General features: G+C 34.9%; 1 protein-coding gene across 1 annotated transcript in view; it reads left to right on the top strand.

Moving 5' to 3' along the window:
* LOC139725121 (alpha-1-macroglobulin-like) overlaps positions 1–14,333 on the top strand; it is a 53,603-nt gene extending 39,270 nt beyond the window's left edge. Inside the window, exons 14-26 of the mRNA XM_071636208.1 lie at positions 844–947; positions 1,746–1,797; positions 2,253–2,345; positions 3,103–3,279; positions 4,114–4,355; positions 6,221–6,302; positions 6,780–6,947; positions 8,188–8,408; positions 10,069–10,308; positions 11,410–11,549; positions 12,256–12,433; positions 13,700–13,802; positions 14,217–14,333. Of these exons, the coding sequence (XP_071492309.1) occupies positions 844–947; positions 1,746–1,797; positions 2,253–2,345; positions 3,103–3,279; positions 4,114–4,355; positions 6,221–6,302; positions 6,780–6,947; positions 8,188–8,408; positions 10,069–10,308; positions 11,410–11,549; positions 12,256–12,433; positions 13,700–13,802; positions 14,217–14,269 (1,853 nt within the window). The 3' untranslated portion in view covers positions 14,270–14,333. The remainder of the gene's footprint in view (positions 1–843; positions 948–1,745; positions 1,798–2,252; positions 2,346–3,102; positions 3,280–4,113; positions 4,356–6,220; positions 6,303–6,779; positions 6,948–8,187; positions 8,409–10,068; positions 10,309–11,409; positions 11,550–12,255; positions 12,434–13,699; positions 13,803–14,216) is intronic.
* Positions 14,334–15,402: the final 1,069 nt, after the last annotated feature.

Raw genomic sequence — 15,402 nt, 5'->3', positions numbered from 1 at the left:
TAAAAGAGCATGCGAAGTACTGTGTTTCTCACGAAAACCAAACTGATAGTTCGTAAAAACTTCATGTACCTTCAAAAAATCGCTCATTCTCTTATAAATAAGTTTTTCTAAAACCTTAGACAGTGAAGACAATAATGAAATTGGGCGATAATTGCTGACTTCAAGTTTATCACCTTTCCTTAATAAATATTGGTATTACTTTAGCCGAAAAAACAAACATATTGGGGGAAAAACCACGCTGGTTCATTTTTACCCCCTTTTTCACTACATCTGTATAAAAGAGAAAACAAAAATATGAATTAGGAAACCACAAGTTTCTAATCTTATGTTCATGCTGTTTGCTTTACAAAAATGGTACATAATTAAATGATATTGGACTTAATTACTTTAAAAAGTTATCCTAAACTATATTATTATCTAATCATTATCGATATTACGTTTTGATAAAAAAAAAATGAAGCCCCACTCATAAAAAATATCCTCAAAGGATTGGAATAGATCAATTGATATCACATTTATGTAACTATATCTGCCTATTTTTGTGCCATATTGTCATTTTTGTGAAATAAAAAAATAACATTTGATTATGTTACCTTGTGAATTAGATATCACTTGGAGTTTTTGTTACAATCTTGAATTATTCTAAAACTTGGAGCTTAAATTATTGCACACCACGGTGTACGTTACTAGAAGCTACTTGTGAAATAGGCTTGTGGTAAACGTCTCAGAAAATTATTTTTGGAAGGTTTTTTTTTTCAGAATAATGATAGCATAATAATCTATAGAAGAATTATTGTGATTTAGGAACTTTAACATGTGTTTCCCACTACTCTTTGTTTATAGTTGATGCTGTTGCAAACCGTGTTGCAGATGGTAATGGAGAAATTGGTCCAGGTAATTACACTTTCCCTGCTGCTGATGCCCTTGAAGACACCATACTTGTGGAGGTAAGTGATTTCATGGTTTCATATCTTGGCATACTGTTACACAGGATCCCGAGGGAAGCTGATAAAGATCATACAAAACATTGAAATAATGTCAATGTATAAGGATTACTGTCTTTTTCAGTTTCGATTTGTTTTACTTGGAGACTTCCTTTCCAGTAAAAAACACTAAATCAATTATTGTCTAATTATAGACTTCTTTTCAGAAACATATTCATTTTTAGTGATCCCATACAATAAACTCTTTAAAAATGAAATTCTTGTGCGAAATGGATAAATCAGGCAGTGACAATGGGACGCATTCAGAAAGACGCTGAATCTATTTCTAGTTTTGTTTCAACATTCTATCCAATCCCAGTATGCGTGCTTGACTTGCTAGCTTTTTACCTGTATATGCAGCTCCATGGATTACCTACATATTACTTTATTCTTTGCTGCGAACATACATGTATGTCATTTCTATGCCTCTAAATTATTTGACCACACGGAATCTTTGACATTCAAAACACAAATGAAATAAAGGTAAATATCATACTCAAAATTATAAGTTGGTTAAAGTCAAACATTATTACAATGAAGAATATAATTATTTTCCACTGTCATCAGTTGATTCTAAAAATTAGAATTAAAGATAACTAAAAATTATGTTTTTTTTTTTAATTACTACAAATACATAAAGTTGCCTTCACTCGTTTTATTCTAATCTGTGAACAAAAGCAAGTGAATATTCGTAAAGATTTTCCGGGATGTAATTATTTACATCTCTTAATACTTCTTCCTATTTTCTTTTGTATATGAAAGCCTGAAGGTGCAGAAAGAGAGGAAACTTTCAGCGAAATGATATGTCCAAACGGTAAGAAATTTAAAATGGCCTGATATTCCTAGGGTGAAGAAATACCATATAATCAACTGCGACTTGTTTGTCAAACATAGATAACAGATAGTGGTGTTTGTGTGTGTGTGTGTGTGTGTGTGTGTGTGTGTGTTTTAAACTTTGGTTTTCATCATGATGTCTTCCTTTAACGCAAGTGTGTTTTCGTAGGGCTTTGGTGTGATAGGGATTTTTGACTCTGTTTTGTTTTTTTTTCTTCTTCTTTGCAATCAAAATTAAACATCAGAACCGGAAATAGAATTAATTAATGGTATTATAGTAAGGTTTGTGGCTGACGGGCCTTAAGTGATGCAACTATTTCCAAGTTTATCAGAGAAAAAAACAAACAAAAATAACATACAAACAAATAAGTTGTTATTTCAACTTCATTCTCATCTCTCCTTCCTCCCTTCTGTTGTCTTTCTTGGTTCTGGTAGATGAGGGCGATGAACTATATTCCAATTTGGTGACTCTCGCTCTGCCAGAAGTAGTTGTTCCAGGATCTGCACGAGGAAGAATACAAGTTATCGGTTAGTTTGGTGTGATAATATTATATATTTTGTGTGATCTTTTCTGCTTGTAATGTATTCCCCGACTTTCTATTCCTCCCCCCCCCCCCCCAGGTGAATCTTATCAACTTTCTTCAAAATATTTATTTAAAAAATTATTCATTTAGGCCTACACAAAATATTACTCTGATTGGATGCAAAACCGTACTTACGAAAACAAACGATTCCACACCAATGAATTTTCTGATATCTGGAAATATGCACTGACTCATATTCAACAAACGCATCTTCAATATAACTGTTGTTGTAATTGTTAAATTTATACCTTTTTGTTTTAATGTGTAGGTACATCAAGTTCCTCTTGGTTGTGTTGTTTCTGTTACTGCATAATGTCGACGAATGCCAACTACCTGTCTGTGCTTTTAATTTGATTTCTTTGATGAGAATATGATTTACGGTTACACGTAGAATATGTGTTTCTATTCTGTATTACTCCACATGTCTATTGACCTTTCTGGCCTCAGTTGGATTGATAACGTTGTCAACCAATAACTGGAATCAAAACTGTAAACATTAAGAACTTTTGAATAAATGTTAAAAACTGCCCTGCTTTTTTTGTACTAAACACTTTTCTATTTCTTGGTTTCATATGTATTCTGGGATTAAGTAAAAACAAACAAACATATAGTTAAGTGACGACCTAAGCATAGTTGCAAAAAAAAAGAAAATAAGATATCTTCGTGATTATGACAAGAGTAGCTGTGATATTTGTATACAGGCGATGTGATTGGACCCGTCATGAGTAACCTCGGAAAGCTGCTGAGGATGCCCTTTGGATGTGGGGAGCAGAATATGATCACTATGGCACCCAGCATCTTTGTGATGCATTACTTGACGGAGACAAACCAGCTGACCAATGAGATATCATCAAAGGCCTTGGAGTACATGGAAAGCGGTTAGTATGTTCAAGGAAGTGTGTGTGTCTAGTGTGTCCGTTAAGTCAATCTCAAGAGTAAGCATTTGTGTAAAGTGTGTACATTTGCCTGTATGAAATTGCAAAACACCTGGGTGGCAATGGATAGCAGCAGTACAACGTTGGGCAGTGTACACTCAGTTTCCTAACCTTATGTTTATTCACAAGGAGGAAATTTTCTTGTACTAACACTAACATCAACCGTTTGTGCTTATTCATACTATTACTAGGAGGCCTATTGTTTGGACTCCTAGCAAAATAGAAGAAGGGGAAGGCATTTATAGTATATCAGAATATGAATAGATCCTAGAGTGACGATTCCTGTGTCCTTATAGGTCTATTTCATAATTTCCACAATATTTACTGTTCCCCAGGTTCTCACTGTGATTTGTTAGGTCGTTTTAAATATTTTCCTGGTTTTTAATGTATTTGTATTTTTTCCGTTTTTTTAATGAGAAAGGGCAAATTGAGAATGTGCGTTCCTTACCACCATGAGAAAGTGTACATTGTTTCTTTTTTGTAAAATCAATCGTACATATTATGTGTTCGATGAAACTGTCCTTATCAGATGAATGAACGAAAAATCGACAACTTGTACAGCTTTAAATCTCCTTTTTCCTTTCTTTTCTTTTCTTTGATAATAAAAATGAATAAACTATTGAATTGATTTGATAAAAAGATGATATAAATGAAGACACGGTTACAGTTAAAAGGAATGGCCGCACTCTGTTAGCGGAGATAACCCTAGCATTTATTGCCTCCCCCACATTCCAGAAGTTATTTCTCACGTCGAACCTTGAACATTCTATCACACAGGCTACCAGAGACAGCTCACCTACCAGCTGCCAGACGGGTCCTACAGCGCCTTTGGGGTCAGGGACAGGGTCGGCAGCACCTGGCTCTCAGCATTTGTCCTCAAGTGTTTCAGCCTGGCCAAGGAATTTATGAAGGTTGATGAAACCAATTTAGAGAGAACCCGGAACTGGCTCGTTCTACATTCTAGAAACAGCCAAGGTTGCATCATCAACCAAGGCCGAGTCATCCACAAAAACATGCAGGTATGCCAATATCTTACAACGCCATGTGTTCCATACTTCTGAGTTGATATCAAGTAATGTCAGATAACGTTTTGGAAATGGTACAGATCTAATGCAGTGGCGGATCTAGAGGGGGCGCACCCGCTATTCGGAATTGCTCGATCCGTTCCTGTTATGTACTTAGAAACTTCTGGTTTGTGTTCACGTTGGTGTTTTATACATTCATTCATTTGTTATATATGTATTTATTTATTCATTTATTCATCATTTATCTATTTATTTTATTCCTTCATTTGTCTATTACTTAATTCATTCAGTTATTCTCGCTCAGTAAAGTACCGCTGTCAGTGGCTTCTAACACTATTTTTCGTAGAGGCCCAACACATAATTCACAAAATTCTACCCTATCATAGAGACATTAAAACAACAACAACAGCAACAACATGCACGGTTTACTTACCACATGGAGACAGAGCGGAGTGTTTCAGATATTGAAAATACGTAAGTACATTCATTCATAAATTGCACTTTACTCAAAAGTGATATAATGGGATCGCAAAAGAAAAATAAGCGTCTGAATTACGTGGATGTAATGCACATTTTCTGATTATCTTTATTTCACTGTTTTGCATTGTTTCGTTTTTATGTTTGGTAATTTGAGTGTAATTTACCAGCGTGGTATGAATTCGATAACAATCAACACGTACGCTTAAAATTTGTGCATTTTATTACGATTTTGGTACGACAGGGCCTTTGACGACAAGCAAACTGAACAAACAAAGATAACGTGCTCACAATTTGTCCATTTTATAGCAAATGAAGTTACTGCAACTGATTTAAAATTAATTTGATTAACTGAAGTAACATTAACATAATAATACCTTACGGAAGAAAGGAATTATCGATGTCCTGTTTTGACATACGGTAATGCTTTGATATTGGGCCCATAGTAACATCCACCCAGATTTAACTGTTGTTTGAAAACAAGATAAAGAGGAAGATAAGAAGTTGCACAAGCGGAGAGAAATGTTATCAAACAAGGAAAATATAAAACGTATTGCGCAATTCATTTTGCCTTGCGTTGTAGCAAATTGAGTACTTACGTGGAATGACAAAATAATGTCTGTAAATCTATAATACGTAGTAACAAAAAATAAGGAGCAGTTATTCCAATTGGAATTGGACATTTGTGGATTAAATTTGAGGATAAAACCGATTTGCTTCGTCCCAACTCGAGCCTAACTTTTTTTTTTCAATCCTGTGATCGTTTGCGCGGTTGTTTTATGAATTTTGTTTAGCCCCATGCCTGATTCAGATGAAAATTTGTCAGAGTTTACAGTCCACTGCACTCAAATGATCTCCTACTGCCTATAATGCTCCTCGAAATTTCCGCTCCAAATTTCGTCAGTAATTTAATGCCAATGAATTACTCTTTCTTACGTCTGCTAAGATGTTGCATGGAAAGAAGTCTCGAAGAGCAGAGAAGGAATGAAGACATAACGAATGAAACAAAAGTGATGCTCATTAAAGATGTCATGTAAAAGAACAAGTTAAACTGGTATGGACATGATGTCGCCAAAAAGTCACGAAGACTTCGAAAGAGTATCCAAAGTGAAAGTAGATGGCATCAGAAAACATGAAAGACATGGAAAACAGCAGTGATCTTACACAACATACTATGAATTTCAATGCGTTGCCTTGGTGTTGACATTAGAGCTGTTAATGACGGAAGCAGATTTACGAAGACGTAGTCTGAAATAAACAGAAAATCAGGCAAAAAAACTCATTTTCCGAACAAGTCCACACTGCTGTGAAGGGTGTATAATTGCCCTCTCTTTAATAAACATTTCAATCCGTTCCTACGTAATGCATTTTCTCTCATCCAGGGATCCGTCTCCGGCCCCGTTACCATGACAGCGTTTCTGACAGTCGCCATGTTGGAATCTGGAGCATCTCCTGATGTGAGTTGTTTGCTTAAATTAGTAAAACTGGCTTGACATGAGTTTACCCATCGGGTACGCATTTATATACATTGGTGGAGTGCCTTGCTGAAGGCCAAACATGTCGGTCTTCTTATTGGTCGAACCCAAGAATGTATTCCACGCTCATGTCATTCAGAGACCATTGTTCTTATCCACTTTGACACCTCCATATGAATTCTAAAGTACACATGCCAGCTTTGCTGAAAAAAAAAATACATAAGAATTGTGTTTGGCTTTTTTAGCAAAGTCAAGTAAATTTTAGCTATACATAGTGCATTTCTGAGTTGGCTGTTGATTGTGTGTGTGTGTGTGCGTGTGCGGTTTTTTTCTCTGCTTTGGTCGTTTCGCATATTTCCATTCATATATGTAAATTAATTAATGTTTATATTGGCAAACGCAAGCGTCCATCCTTCTCGTGACATTGTCATTTATTAATCCTATTTACCTCATGTTTAGGGTCTAGATGTGATGACTGGGCTATACTGTATGGAACACTGGCTAAACACCACCGCTCCTTCTGACATGAACACCTACACGCTTGCTATGGTCAGCTATGCTTTTGGCTTGGGCAACTACTTCGCCAGTCAGTCTCGAGCTCTTAGCCACCTGAATGACAGAGCACAAGAAGAAAGTAAGTCCCTTTCCGTACTCAAATTTTACACTCCAGGAAAGCATTGTGTGTCATACTCCCTTCTAATCCATCTGTGTATAATATTACCAAGTGCATTACGACCAGAGAAAATCTATTTGCCTATTACCAGTAAAGACAGATTAAGAATGTGCATCATCTGTTGCGCCCATTCATTCATTCATTCATTCATTTGTTTTTCATTTCCAACAAAAACATATAAATATATTACAAAAATTGAATACAGTGCATAAATTTCATCATACAAAGTAAAGGATAAATTTACAGAAAACTTGTAGGTATAGGAAAATGTTGGAAATGGGGAGGAATGCTAAAAAGCTGAGCTTGTAGGCTGCATTCCCCCCACACGTAATACAAGAAATTATATGATCGATAGACTGATAAGCATTGAAAATGGATGAAACAAAGAAACTAAGACAAAAAGACCTATAACCTAACTTATCCGAAACAAAAACCCTGAACAAATCCCTACACTAAGTCGCTGTCATGCCGGAAAAGAGAGGAGAGAAACAAAATAGTATGTGTGTGTGTGTGTGTGTGTGTGTGTGTGTGTGTGTGAGTGTGTGTGTGTGTGTGTGAGAGAGAGAGGGGGGGGGAGAAAGCAGCTTAATGCGTGGAGTGAAGATAAAAGACAAAAAAAAATAGAAGGACACGAGAGGTAGTGGATGGATGGAGCCGCTTAGCTGTAATTCCAATAGAATATAAGGTTGGATTTTACACTTGCCCATATGAGCAGCTGGTGGTTAACATAATAGAATATGCCGTTCCTGCCCACATATACTTTTCATGTTACTGCTGTTTGTGTTTGTTTATTTCTATTCATTCTGTTATCAGTTCCATTTTATTTGTTAGCCTGAAAACCTCTCTTTGAATTGAACCATGTCTACACTACATGCCGTCATTTATTTCACCCGCAAAATAAATGAGATCCTATCAATAGTAGAGCTATGAACCATACGTAATCGCCTACAGACCTGGAAATTCAATATTGATGCAATATTTCTGTCCTAAATATTGGCTGATACCTTCGATTATATCTGTTCTTTCAGATGGTCAAATATACGTTCAGCACCATTTATTATATCTCAACAAAACGATTAACAGATACATTCAGATAAACATCAAAAGATGGTTGCTTTAAAAAGGAGCGAGGGAAATTGTCACTACCGATGTTTTGCAAGCATTTATTTTTATGTTGTAAAATTTAACCTTTTCTTCAAAGATGGGTTACGTTTCTGGAACAGTGGTGATGTTGTTGAGAGAGAAGAGAGCTTGTGCATTCACCATTGCCATGCCGACTCCTCAAGTGTAGAGACTACCGCTTACGTTCTGCTGGCACAACTTCATCAGAATTGGCCAGTCGATGGGATCGACGATGTTTTGCCGATAGTCCGATGGCTGAATTCCCAACGAAACACCCTCGGTGGTTTCTCCTCAACGCAGGTAGAATTCTATTTGATATTTGTCACTTTTGTGAATGAAGATTAGTTCCCTTTTTCACAACTGTTATTATTATAAAGACTTGCATCACAAGACGTATTTTACAAACTAAAATTATATAAAAAAACGATGACAATAACAGATTCAGTAATAATTGTAATGACGATAACAATAGCAATTTTAACAAAAAGAAAATCGGAGTGGCTGTAGTAGTTATAGTAATGATATTGCTTATAATGAAGAATTAGAATCAATTTCGATATTTTTATCAGTTTTCTTTTAGTATTGTTTTTGATATATTACTACCTTATAGTGATTGTAGTTATGATAAAAATGATAGTAGCGTTGAAAACACTTTTATTTTGAATGATATCATAATTTCCTTTACAATCCACACTATATACATCAGAACAATGAAAGCAAAAACAGCTAACAGCTTAATAGACATAGCATGTGAAACCGCTGAATGTAGGGAGCAACAGTGCTATGATAGTGGAATAAACATCAATATCTTTTCAGTTCATTTTTTTTCTTTGACGCAAGCATTTATATTTTGGTTTTCATGGGAAAAAGCATTTGTATTCAATATATATATAAATATATATTATGCGAGCTAGTGATGGCATAGTTATTCCCTCTTTCCTACTAAATACCTTATTATCATGAATTTTAAAATGAGCGAACAGAAAGTGGAAATGAGAAGGTCGAGGATGGAAGTCGAAAGTGTTGGTTTTTCAAAGCAAATACATGCGACAATGTCTTGTGTGCATTAGGGCCTCTCCATCCCTTTCTCGAGAAGCTGACTGAATGATATATTGCATCTTTCCAATCTACAGGCGACTATGTGTATACGGAAACTATGTCTGACATAGACCAATAAAGAAATGAATGAATGAATGTATGAATGAAATAGTGTAGATTGGTAGCATCGCGCAGGCTATACAATAATGCTAAGTCACGCGTGGATAGAGTTAGACAGAGATTGTTTGTTGAGAGCATATTCTGACTGAGCAGACTCTAAGCTTTTAAAAATTATGTATAGCACAAGTCAAATGGACTCTCTTAACCTCTCTAAATATTGGGAAGAAAGCACACACTCCTGGAAAGTGTGAACTAAGAGGAGGAGGCTTTGAAGTACAGAGTCTATTCTAGCGCTTAAACTACCAAGCCGCGCTAGCTGTGCGATGAATGGGATCAGGATGTAAACAATCGGAGTAATAACCATAAGGTGACTATCAGATAAAGCTGAAATTAAGCATGCTGTATTAAAACATTATGTTCATGATAAGTCCCAACTTTCAAGGCAGTAGCATTATGTCTTTCTAGCGGTTATTAAGAATTGAAGTTAAAAAGTGTGCATAGGGTTTTTAACAAGTGAAAATGGGTCTCTTTTATACACACATTACAAATTACTCTACCAAAAAGTGTTCAAGTAAAACCACTTAAAACACAATGTCATGTTTGTTTAGCACAACAAAGAAGATTATTTGTTCTTTCATAAAATATGAAGAACTCAAAATTTGCTAGGTTGACTCACTTCACCTATTTTCAGTCCTCACACAAAATCAATGCCTGCCATTTTTTGTTGGTTTTAAGATGCAGGGGCACATTTAGTAAAGATGTCTGATTCGTCTCTAAAATGATATTATTTTTTCTTTTTCAGGACACGGTTCTTGGATTGCAAGCAGTGGCTCAGTTTGCAGAGAGAATGCATGACCGTAACTCAGCGTTAGATCTGCAAATTGGTCTTCAAGCCTTTAAGTCGGGCTCCCGTGATCTTACAGACGAGTTCTTTTTCGACATCGATAACAACAACCACCTCCTGCTGCAGCGTGAAGACCTGCGGGAGGTTCCGGCAGATATTTGGGTCTCATCAAGGGGTAGCGGGTGTGCTCTGTTCCAGGTGGGTCTTTTATCTTTTATCTTTTATCCAGATTTGTTTAAAAGAATTGCGTACAGCATGAAGATCATTGAGGGTTTTTTTATTTTTTTTTCGCCGATCTGCATCCAAAGTACACAAACAAAGTATGCCTTGAGTCTACGGTAGGTCAAAACATTTCACAGCTGTAATAATGTTGAGATTAAGAAAATTCCTGTTCAGATATAAAGAGTGCAAATGCAAAAAAGAAAGAAAGAAAAGAAAATGAATTCATGTGTGATGACTTTGATATCTTTAACGAAAACAGTATTTTTTAAAAAAAGGTTTTATTTTTCTCTTCTTGATACAAATCGCCATATGTTATGTTTAATTTTGTTAGTTATTACATTATAGATAGTCATAAATTATCATGTTTGTACTTCATATAACCGTTTTAGCTGTTTATCGCGTTGCTTCAATAGAGCACTTTCACATTCCACATTCATAGTATACTGTACAACAAATGTATAGGTAGTCCCTGTAAAGCTCATAGCAAGCTTTCGGTTTTTTATGTCTAGCGCTTATGCATCAGATACTAAAGAAGAAGAAGAAGAACAGCAACAACAACAACAATAACAACCAAACAAACAAACATAAATAATACACTAGGGACGCAAGTTTTGTAATGTCGTTTTCGCTAAGAAAGTTGTCGAATAGCATAAAGGCATCTATTGTTCTTATCAAAATATTTCTAGGATGCTAGATAAATACCTGTTACAAGATAATAGCACTTGGAATATTAGCTGGAAGTACTATCATGTGCACAAAGTTCTGTTGAAATAGTTAATGGAAAATGATAAGGAACTCTTGCTAATGGTATCAAAATTACAATAACCCGAAAAGAGTCTTTATCTTCTTATATTTTTTTTTCAAATACCACCGTACTGTCTGAGCTAGTAAGTTTCTTTCTTGACACGCACTGACAATTGAACTATTTTATGGGCTAAGAACAGACCTTTAAGTTAATATGCGACCCAGCCTAAAACAAAACAACAACAGAGACAGTAGATCACACTAAAAAAAAAATATAGAAAGCTATCAGAATATGTAAATTTCCTTCTTTGATATTACCTTTGCTTTGAGCAGGCCGAGTTGCTCTACAATGTTCCCGTGGTTCCTCCACAACGCCCTCTGTTCAACATTAAAGTTGCAATCGCTGAATGGAATGGCAGATCCCCAAGTGACCCTGCAACATGTGGAGACCGAACTGTGCTTGTCTGTGTCAGGTTAGTTTTGTATACTTCTCGTTTAATCTGTTTTTCCCTCAATCGAAAGTCTCGCTGGAAAAGACGGTTAGAATACCCAAATGAGAGCTGGCTAAATTCAGACGTTGGTAAATGCAAAAGAAAACAACAACAAGACAAAACAAAACAAAAACAACCTGCATTTCCTATTGACTATAATTTGTTTTTGTTTTTGTTTTTAGATAAGTGTACGGCTTATAATTATAAACTGATTCAAGTAGTAAATCATTAAGAGAGAAGGGAAGACGTAAATACAGAACGAGAAACACACTAAGAAATCGTTGTTTGTAAAGTTAGTGTTTATGCAATTGTTTTATGATTTCAGACCCGGTGTTTGTATCCTATAGTAAGACATTGATCATTGATTGATACATCCAGGGTTTTTTTTTTATCAGATGACAGCGAAATGGTGCATCATTATTGTAACACTTATGTTGTCAACAAACTATGCTTTCAGCAAGGAGCAAGGTACTCATTAGCTGTCTCAGTTATATTCGATTTTAAGACTTAAGAAGAATACAAGTAATCAATTCCGCCAATATGACTCCTCACAGTGAAGAAACACTAATGTTGCACTTAACCCATTTTAGTTTACGAGATATCCTTTACACCTAAACTGAGATGAGAAAGAAGCATAATGTGTGAAGGGTTTTACTTGTGAACATTACACAACTCTCTCATCTGACAGGTATGCAGGAAATGAGAGGTGGACTGGTATGGCAGTAATGGAGATTAAAATGGTGTCTGGATTCATCCCCCACGAAGATTCTCTGGAAACTTTCCGCAGAGAAGATGGCGACATCATTGGATTGAAACGCATTGACAAGTATGTCAATGGAAAACCACTGGCCCTCTATTTTTATTCAGTGAGTTATTATTTTTATTATGGTTATTATCATTGTGATCATTATCATCATTATTATCATTATTGTTATTATTATTATTATTAGTAGTAGTAGTAGAAGTGTTGGTATGATTATCATTATATCTCTCTTTTTGCGTTTGTATCTGATGTAGTAGTAACTGTCATGTGAAGCTGTCAAGAGTTTCGACTTATAATTATCTTATCTTTTGGCTTCGTTGTTGGAATCACATTTTTTTGTGCTTTTATTAGGAAAAAGGAGAACAAGAACATGTATGGCATTGTTTATGAGTAGATTAGTTCCCCTCTATTTTTATTCAGTGAGTTATTATTTTTATTATGGTTATTATCATTGTGATCATTATCATCATTACTATCATTATTATTATTAGTAGTAGTAGTAGTAGTAGTAATAGTCGTAGTAGAAGTGTTGGTATGATTATCATTATAGCTCTCTTTTTGCGTTTGTATCTAATGTAGTAGTAACTGTCATTTGAAGCTGTCAAGAGTGTCGACTTATAATTATCTTATGTTTTGGCTTTGTTGTTGGAATCACATTTTTTTTTGGTGCTTTTATTAGGAAAGAGGAGTACAAGAACATGTATGGCATTGTTTATGAGTAGATTAGTTTTTTGTGATTTTTGTTGCCGTTTTTGTTACATATCATAATGTTATCCAATTACTATACACATACTTGAAGAAGTACTTACAGAAAAATGTGTCGCTATAAATGCACGAGAAGAGAGACAGGGAAAATATGTTTGCTGGTACAGACATTCGCATAAATAATTAGAAGAGAAAGGAAATTGTACCATATTTATGTTTAAATAACAAGTTGGCTTTACAGTCCGACCTTCTTGTATATTGAAGGTACTTACGCGACTAGTATGTAAATAAAAAAGAAGACATAATGATTTTCCTAAATTTTTCGTAATCAGTGTACACGATGTAAATTCAACGAGTTAGATTAAACATGTCAGGTAATGATTTCCTTCTTGAGTATTATTCTTTAGTACGTCAAAATTATTGAAGATACAATAGTATTTCATTTGCACACCATATCTAATCTGAATATGAGACTGATTAAATCCTACCGCTTTAAGGTCAATATAAACTCACTTTATATTTTTCACATTATATTCTGCATGGATAATACGTCACTCATCAGTGCAAATCGTTTGCTTTACTTTGACAATTTGATTTTGTAATTGTATTTCAAATTTTCCTTGAGAAATGAGATGTTAAAACTCCTTCCGTACATTGCACACAGTTTGACAGCCCATATCGCTGCGTGCCCATCAAAGTGAAACAGGATATGATCGTTAAAAATGCCAAATCATCGGTCATCAAGGTCTATGACTACTACAAACCAGGTAAGCTTTTTTTTTTTCTCAGACGTTGTCAAAGTGCCTTCTTCTTCTATTTGTCTTTACCACTTGAAAGCGCTGTGCAATAGTCAATTTTCTTGGGAAGCTATTAGTGTGAAATTTCTCTTACATCAGTCTTCACCATTATGAAACCAGAATTACACTTCGAAACCTAAAATGTTGCTTTGAAAATTCAAATACTAGTTTAGTCTTTTATACCACGAAATAAATAATTGCATGTGTGATGTATTGCAATAGAAGATGCCCTAAACAACTAAAAAGAGGAGGAGATTTATGAAGGCCCTTTTTAAGCATTAATGTATGAAACATTTCTGATGACTGTAGTATTTCAATCAAATGGTAAATATGTGATGAATCAACTTTTACGTGTTTTTTCCTACTTTTGTTATTTTCATTCAGACGTCGTCAGCTTTGAAAACTACCATCCCTGTGAACTGGCGAACGAGGAATGAAAATGATGATATCCGTGTTCAGGTCTGAAAGCAAAGGACAGTGCTTAGAAATAAAATGAACAATATGAGCTTCATGATTTTATGGCAATGATTGCAGCTTAATTCTATCGATATAAAGAAGCTAGTACTGACTAAAGCAACTTAATATACCTGCACATTACCCATATAATAAGAGAGCTGTATAAGAAATGCATGCGGCCATATCTTAGTCATCGCTATTTAAGGGAAATAAGTCAAACCGTTTGTTGCCATTACTGAATTTTGCAGTTGTCTATGTGATGTTGTATAAACTATGTGGATGCATGTAAATGGACCTCATAAAATCCTGAAAACTGGGATTCATCATGACAAAAACATCATTGTTGATTTGAATGATTTGAATGATGTGATATCGTCAAATCTCAAATCTAAGAGACGATGGCCAAATGAATCTATACTTTAAAACCAGGCAAAATAATATTATGTTTTGATTTCCAGCAGAGTTAAGCAATAATTGTAGCAGCTGTATGAAACACAATATAAAATGGATTGCACCCCTGTAGAGAAAAAAAAAAATGTATACACAATACTTCCTAACAGCGTTTGTTTGTTGAAAAGGACAAGCTTCCTAAGAAACCTGGTTTATTTTAACCAAAAAAAAAAAAAAAAAGGATCCTGTCGTCGAGAAAACGTGTGCATGACAGTTATAGCAAGATTGCATTTCTTCTAGCATACAGCAAATGTTATCATTTTTTTATCGTATGGAATCATAACCACTAAGTCGTTTCATTGATTAAAAGCAATTTATTTACCATTTATTGTGCAGTAAGGTATTTTATATTTTCCCCAGTATGGTCTCTGAAATATATGTAACTTCATATTATAGGATATAAAACCATGACCTAGCCTTATAAGACCTTTTCTTTTGTTAATATCAGTGGATTTGTTTTTGGAATACTTGATTAAAAAAAAAACAACGATGGCGAATCTTTAAGTATATTAATTTGTTTACACTAGAGTGTTATATCATGTTGTATATTAAGATTGTCTTGTTGAAAATGAGGAAACTGAATTTGTCGTCACTGTTTGGGCATTTGAGTGACAAAATACAAAGATAGATATTACAGCCGCCATTTTTTTTGGGGGGGGGTATT

This window comes from Diadema antillarum, unplaced genomic scaffold (genome assembly GCF_040938485.1).
Source record: "Diadema antillarum isolate AM-2024a unplaced genomic scaffold, OU_Dant_1.0 seq00000015_RagTag, whole genome shotgun sequence".
NCBI lineage: Eukaryota > Metazoa > Echinodermata > Echinoidea > Diadematoida > Diadematidae > Diadema > Diadema antillarum.
The sequence above is the reverse complement of the archived record's forward strand: the minus strand, read 5'-3'. Positions and strand labels throughout refer to the sequence as shown.